We start from the raw sequence: 7,821 nt of genomic DNA, 5'->3' as shown, positions 1-7,821 counted from the left end.
GAAGGTTCAGAAATGAGTAATAATGGAAGTCTATAACATTCTCCCCCCATTACCAATTGGATTCAAGAACAAATTGCAAATCAAATCAAAAATGAAATAAAAGCAACAAGCAAAACCCATAGCGATCTGGTTTCCTCACTTCACGGCCGTATCTGGTGACAGCTGGGTATTGGCAGACTTCTTTTTTCTTCTCTTTGAAGCTCTGCTCATCATTTTCTTTCTCGTCCTTCTTTTCTTCATTCTTCTCTAAATTTTCTTTTCTATCGCTTTTTCCCCAGGTCGAATTACTTCTCCGCGTTTCCATTTGACTCTGGCTATTTTATGGATTCCGTCTCTTCCAGGAGAAAGTTTGAAAATTTTCCCTAAAGGCCAGTTAGTTTGCTTCTTGTTATCCGTTTCAATGATAACAATATCATCTACTTTCAGATTACTTATTCGCTTTTGACCATTATCCACCAACTCTGATAGATACTCTTTCTTGACTCGACTTCGAAAACCGTCTCTCAGCTTCTGTATATAATTCAATATTTTTATCAAAAGTCGTCTATGCTCTATCTACAATTCAGGAATCTCCGTGTCGTAGTTTGTATTGAGAAACATGGAAGGTATTATAGGCAAGAAATCTTCATCATCAGATACATATGTCAGTGGTCGAGAGTTTGTAGTTGCCTTTCAAGTATTTGAGGATTTTCCAAAATTCCGCCGCAATAGCTCCTTTATTATACTCATCATTCGCTCCCACCAACCTCCCCACCAAGAAGCTGACGGAGCATTCACACTCTACTTCATTTTGTTGACTAAGCTAGTAGTAGTTGTACACAAACTATTGCTTCAAATTGTTCTGAATTATTGCTTGGTAATGATTCATCTCATTTTATCAAAAGTCCGTCGTAATTCTTCAGATTATCAATAGTATTGAGTTTCTTCGTTGTTGACATTCTTCTAGGCCAGACTACTTATTCATTATTAAAAAGCAGTTTTATTGAAAGTAATACAAATAATGAAATATAAAATTGTAGAATAACTTTCCCGCCATGGTAAATGTACCTCATTCTGCCCTCTGGATACCAAATAATTGTCTCGTCAACTTTAATGCATCGTCAAGATCTTTTGTCGTTTTCTCCAAAAGCCTCAATTGCTGTCTATCTTTTTTGAAATTGTCCATCACTAATATGTCTTATACGGTCGCCAAAAAATTTAATATTCCGGATGGATTTGGCTTTATAAATAGGAAATTAAAAGATATACTTTTGACGTTTCAACTCATTGTTTTATTCCAACAGTCAACAGCAAATTCTGTTTTTCCTAACAAGAACAATATACGGAGACTCAGAAATAAGTAATAATGGAGATCTACCAATAACAGAAAATCTCTCTAAATCAAAAATGGTGAAATTATTTGCTGATAGAGACATTACGGAAGTTAGATAAGAGAGTTTTGACGTGAGAATAGAAAAATTCATTATCTGTTGAAAACTTGTCTTAACTAAGGATATAGCGTTAGAAAGATGTGACAAGCTTTTTACAATGTTTGTTTAAAGGTGGTTGACAATGTTTCGTGGTGTATTTCATCAGTTCGGACTTCCATTGTCTAATATAATATAAATTGATTTGATAACTCTGAAAAAAATCAAAAAGAATAACCGAAAATAACAATTTTATTAAACGAAAAACTGAAATTACAAAGAAATAACATACAACAACAACCAAACAAATAAAAATTGAAATATTAATGAAAGCTGAAAAAATTGCAAAATTTAAAAATATTATTAACAAAAAATGAAAAAATAAAAATTACTTCAAGGTGATGGTAGAACAGGCCTTAGCTAGAAGACAGCAAGAACTCCACAGGGAAGAGAAGCCTCACGAAAACCAGGCCACCAAACGCGGACTGCGATTCCAAGAATTGCATTTACCGGATACCCTGCGAGTGCGGAGAATCATACATCGGTGAAACTAAGAGGCCATTGAAAGTTCGCAATGCTGAGCACAAGAAACACACAAAGCGAGGAGAAAACAGAAAATCCGGAATAGCAGAGCATGTTTGGACTCAACATCAAGTGGGCTCAAGCTGAAATCATCCACAAAGAGGAACACTGGTTTAGGAGAAAATTCAAAGAAGCCGCATATATGTTGTCCAACAACGCATTTAGCCAAGCTAGCGTAGAGATACGCAACATATGGAAACCCCTAATAAAACTAAAAACGACCAACTCCCGCCAAACGGTCATCGCCCGCCAAAACCAATGAAGCAGAAAGAGGGGATAAGTGAAATCACTCGAATGACCTATAAATAGTCAGATCTCGGAGGAATAAATCCAGTTATCACCCGAAGACGATTGTGGATACTAACAATCGAAACGTTGTGACATAACTTGGTTTGAAATCTTTTGATTTTTATTTTTTAATTTTTGTTAATAATATCAATTATCAAATCAATTTATATTATATTAGACAATAGTAGTCCAAACTGATGAAAAAACATTACAAGTTCACATCAAGCATTTTCAGGGGGCTGGTCCACAATAGAACAATAACCAGCTGGCCCACTTACCACGTGATCTGCCCGAGTTGCCGGAGACCTTCAACCGCTCTTAGGATGAGATTCTCATCCAAGGCGTTCAGTGCTGCAGTATCGAAGGATTCGACGGTACCACGGGTATCGAATTAGTTATAATAAACAGTCAGAAATTGATATTGTGTTTAGTTTATTCACTCTTGTTATTATTGGTTTTAGTTGGTTATTGTTGTTTTTTTATTATTGAGTGATTAGAAACAGGGAAAGTAGGGGGAGTGGACTTACTGGTTGATTTTTACTGTGGCTGGTCTATTGGAATAAAGACGCCTTCTGGAAAAAGAAAGTGACTCATCATTACCCACATTGGAAGTGTTGATGTTTTCTTGAGGATAGTTTATTGATGTTTGTGTCAAAGCATTTTGAGAAAATTATAGAACCTCTAGTCATAACATTTCACCAAAATTCTTGAGATTTATCTGATGAAAAGCAAACCTATTTCATCATTATGTATTTTTTAAATCGAAATGTTATAATATTAATTGTATTTTTAGGGAAAGTTTTTGGCTTTCTACTACTCCATCTTGATACAAAAAAAGGATGAGGGAATCTTCCAAAGAAAGAAAGGAAGTAATCAATTTGAAAATAAATAACTCTATACATGGATGTGTAGATCATGCAAAGAAGTAACTATCAGACACAAACTGAAAGAAAGTCCTCCCAAAACAGCTACTTTCATATAAACATTGAATTACACTGGGCATAAATAGATTAAAATGTTAGGTATTCATTGGAACATGCATGAAATGGCTGAAACTTATTGTTTCATGGATGAATGAAAAGCATCTGTTTTCGAGGATAGAGGTGAATGAATAATCATTGAAAACTGTCAAAAAATAGTTTTATTCAAAATAACATAATGTAGCTGATATCACATTTTGGACAAAAATAATTTCGTGACCGAAATTAGGATTGATATTCACTGTGATTAATAGTTCTTATTTGTGACTAAACAAGAGTGCAAGGGATCCAAAGATAGATATTGCTCTTTCATATCTGAAAAAATGAAACTTGGCTTATTTCATAGCTCAGAAATAAAGGGTTATTTATGTATAAAAAACAAATTAATATTTATTGCTGAGTTAACAGAGAAAAAAAAATAGTTTGTTTATATTTAATTTGATAAGTATAAAAATTCAATTTTCACTTTGAATACCTTGCACTATGTATAAGGAATGTATAAAACAGTATAAATACTTATATTTTACTTAAGTAGAAAGCTGCCACCGCTAAGAATGGTCCATACAAAATTACAAGATGAAATAATGGTGGTAAACATTAGGAAAATCAAAATTATACATCAGTTAACAATAATCGATAAAAATAAGAAAATAAATTAAAACAAAATATACAAAGACAATTACCTAAGATAAAATTTCAAGAATATCAAGTCGGCAAGAGTTACATAAAAATACTTACAGTAATCCATTTATTGAAAAACTTCTTGCAAAATTCAGACATGCATAAATGAATATCAATTCAAATAAATTATAATTTGGATCAACAGACAGTATTTTCATATTTTGTGTGAGCTGAATTGAATAAATAATCACAAAACAACTCGCCCAAATTCTATACAGAATGTTCAAAAAATTACCAATACTGAACTCCGAATTGCAAGACACAAATTGCAAAAACAAATTGTGATAAAATTGCCTTACATAAAATTCGTTATTTTTTAAAAACAGTTATCATTAAATTATCTCAACTGATCAACATCAAATACATCAATTTCATACTTTCATGAAACTGGTGTTTCTAAACTAAGTTGTTTATTTCCAATTTAATCTACTATTTCACTGTTCCAAACTTGATAAAACTCTTTACAAAGGCAAATATCAATAAAATTTATAGTAGTGGCAATTCCAGCGCTGATGGCATTTAAATTATAGTCCAGTCATATTAGTGGTTTTACCCCAGGCAGGTTTGAACTTGTATAAACCTTTATAAAGGTTTATACAAGTATAAACCAAGGTATAAATCTTTATAAAGGTTTATAGCTGACTATCTCCAATTCCCATGTACTTGCCTATTTTGACTGATATGACTGGATTATTATGCCATAATGAAACAAGATATTCACAACAATATTCTAATAGTTTTACTCCATCCCACTCATTTCATTTTCAAGGATTGATCTCGTTCAATTCAACACAGAGATCATAGAATAGCAAATAATCTAGTCAGTCATCTAATTTGTTTCCTTTAGTGTCTATATTATTTACCATATAACGATATATCTTCAAATATATTATTTTGAAACAAACGATTTATTAATGGAAAAATGAGTCACATCAAGTATCATCATTTTGAATTATTAAATGTCACATCGGATATGTTGCTTATACTTCTAAAATACTGGTATTTTGGGGAAACATCAAGTTAACAAAACTTAAATCATAAATCTCATAGATGACATTTTTATTCATTGATTTTTGGATACTGTCACAACAAATAAAATATTCGACAATCAAACTGTAAAAACTAGAGACAAAATTTGTGAATTTCTTTGTAATAATAAACTGTGCACGTTCATTTTTCAAAATATTAAATATTTCACTTTTTCCTACTAAAAGCAGTTGATTATTCTTCTCAAATCTAGATCTGATTGAATTTCAAAACATATCGAAAAAAATCCCTTTTAGTCCCTTCATAAGTATAATGATGCTTTCTTCATCTTTATATAAACTTCTTAATAGTTTAATAGTAGTCCAGAGATATTGAAATTGTTGAATTGCAAAATTGAAAAATGAATTCTCAGAACAAATTAACTTTATTGATTTAGAACTACGGAAGTGTCCTCAAATGGAAAATGAAAAATAATAGATTTTCGAAACATTCTGAGGTTGTTTTCCATCAATATGGAATACTTGTCATATTTTTTCAAACTAATTATAATCATTGAAAGCTTCAGATAGCCTGTGTGACAACAGAGGTCCTTTTTCATATGTATATGAAAGAATGTGAAATTTAGCAAACACAGATGTGTGTTCTTTACATCAATAAGAGTTTGCTGCAATGGAACCCCTAATTCTTACTTAATCATCACTTGAAATTTCCTTTGTCAAATTCAACCCACAGTACTGAAGTTTTTATTCAATTTCCTGTTATACATCAGATTAAAACTAACTTTTTTGACAATAATGCACTATAACCTTAAAAATCTGTTGAATAATATGTTGGAGCATAGATCATAAACCTGACAAATCAAAAAGGCATCCACCAGAGTCCGTCTATTTATATCCCCGATATTTCAGAGTTGAATTAACAATATTTGATAAGGATAAAAGTAATGTCCCCGTTTTATATTTCGTTGGCGGCAACAACGTAAATCTTTCATCACTTTTGTACTGAGTTGTAGAAAAAAACAATTCCTGTTTCATTTTTCATCGAAAATTATTCATTACGGGATCTCCTTTGGAAAAGTATTTCGTTCATTTTGAGATAAATATCAACTGCCAATATTAAGATAAAAAATAATCAGGATATAATATTAGGTTTCAAGTAGTATTTGACACATTGAGGAATGATACTCTCACACTAAATAATCACAAAAGGTCATTCACACTTGATATCTAGCATACACCACAAGCTGGAACAACACTCATACAAAGAACTAGATTGAATATAACGAGGATTAGAAAAAATCTTCATTTCGTTTCAAAAGTCGATCCGATTCAACTGAGCCGAAAACACCTAAAACTTCGAATCAAGAATAAGTGAAAAACTTATTTCCTTATTCGTTTCACCAATTTTCGAAAAGACGCAGTCCATTTCGTCCTTGTCAACTTTGAGCAGTCAGTCTCGTCCAAGGTGTTTTTGGGGCAAAATTTCTCTTTGGGGGTGCCGCAAACTTCAGATGAAAAACCGGAATCGCTACCGAAACCTAAAGAAAAAATATCAGTATTGGTAAAAAAAAATATACATTGTTTAATAAATGACAAGGAAGGTTGAACAAATAGCATAATATGGAGTTCAAAATGAAATTTTTGATTATACTGACTGTGTCATCAAATAAGAAAACAATTTTAAAAAGTATTTTATTCTTCCATAAGTTCAATTGTACATTTGAAATGATCTAGTTGAAATTGTCATTCAAGTTCAACTTACCTTGCTTTTGAGATCAAGGCAAATTTGTACACTATACTCTTTCAAGATCATATATAAATTCATCTATCAATTAGTTATTTGCTAGTTGAATAAGATATATTTTCAATTTCAAAAATATAAAATAACAAGATATGAAGGTGAAAAATAAAAAATTAAAAGATGAGGTAACTTTGAATGACTATTTCAGAATTGGAATTATATTATGTTACCTTCTTTTTTTTTATTGGTGCACTAATACCTACTTGTAAGTTCACTAAGGCAAAAAAAATAATAATAATAATAATAATATGTCTTTATTCACACTTAATTATAATACGATAATACAATACTATATCCCATAATAGTGTGTAAGGGCGGAATTCAGTCGCCCCTATCCAAGGATACTGGTGACTGCTCTTCCATTCAACCCTTAAAACAAAACTAAAGAGAACGAGAAAAAAGAGAAAAAAAATAAGAGAAGAGAAAACAAATCTAAATCTAGAGGTTCACAGGCTTTACAAGTGTAACTTGAAGTCACGAAAAAATATATATTTTTTACAAATCAAAAATTATAGTAATATAAATGTTTTTAACTGCGTGAATGAGAATCAGATTAATGCTAGGGTGCTAACAGTAATTAGATCATGAAGGTTCCAAAGGAAGTGATAAAAACAAAACAAGAAAACAAAGGGAGAGGCTTGAAGGCAGAAAGCACATCAATTATTATTGATCAGACTTTTAACTCTTGCTTTCGTGGCACAACACTTATGTTTGAAGTCTATCCTCAAATAACATGTTTCTCAGTGAGTACTTGAAAACAGATTTATTCATGGTTTTTAACGAGTCAGGAATGGCATTATAGATCTTTGTTACATTATAAAGAAACGATCTTTGGTATAGTGAAGTATGGTGTATTGGAGGGGTAAGGCGGTATCGATATCTGGTATGAAATGCGTGAACGTCGTGTCTGAATAAAAGTTTGTTGTATAAGTAAATAGGTACTTTCGTTTGAATTACATTATGTATAAAACAACTTGTCTGTAGTAACCATCTTTGTTTCATAGTTAACCAATTCGATTCTTTAATTTTATGAGAAATTGAATTACGTTTCCTTATTCCATAAATGAACCGGGCACATGCATTTTGAACAATCTGAA

At 31.5% G+C, this 7,821-nt stretch overlaps 1 protein-coding gene across 1 annotated transcript in view; it reads right to left on the bottom strand.

Moving 5' to 3' along the window:
• Positions 1 to 3,399: 3,399 nt before the first annotated feature.
• LOC111504545 (uncharacterized) overlaps positions 3,400 to 7,821 on the bottom strand; it is an 89,555-nt gene continuing 85,133 nt past the window's right edge. The window contains exon 9 of the mRNA XM_023159119.2: positions 3,400 to 6,461. Within this exon, the coding sequence (XP_023014887.2) occupies positions 6,304 to 6,461 (158 nt within the window). The 3' untranslated portion in view covers positions 3,400 to 6,303. The remainder of the gene's footprint in view (positions 6,462 to 7,821) is intronic.

Source organism: Leptinotarsa decemlineata, unplaced genomic scaffold, assembly GCF_025532065.1.
Source record: "Leptinotarsa decemlineata unplaced genomic scaffold, Ldec_3_MD MMD2_tig00002082_RagTag_RagTag, whole genome shotgun sequence".
Lineage (NCBI taxonomy): Eukaryota > Metazoa > Arthropoda > Insecta > Coleoptera > Chrysomelidae > Leptinotarsa > Leptinotarsa decemlineata.
The sequence above is the reverse complement of the archived record's forward strand: the minus strand, read 5'-3'. Positions and strand labels throughout refer to the sequence as shown.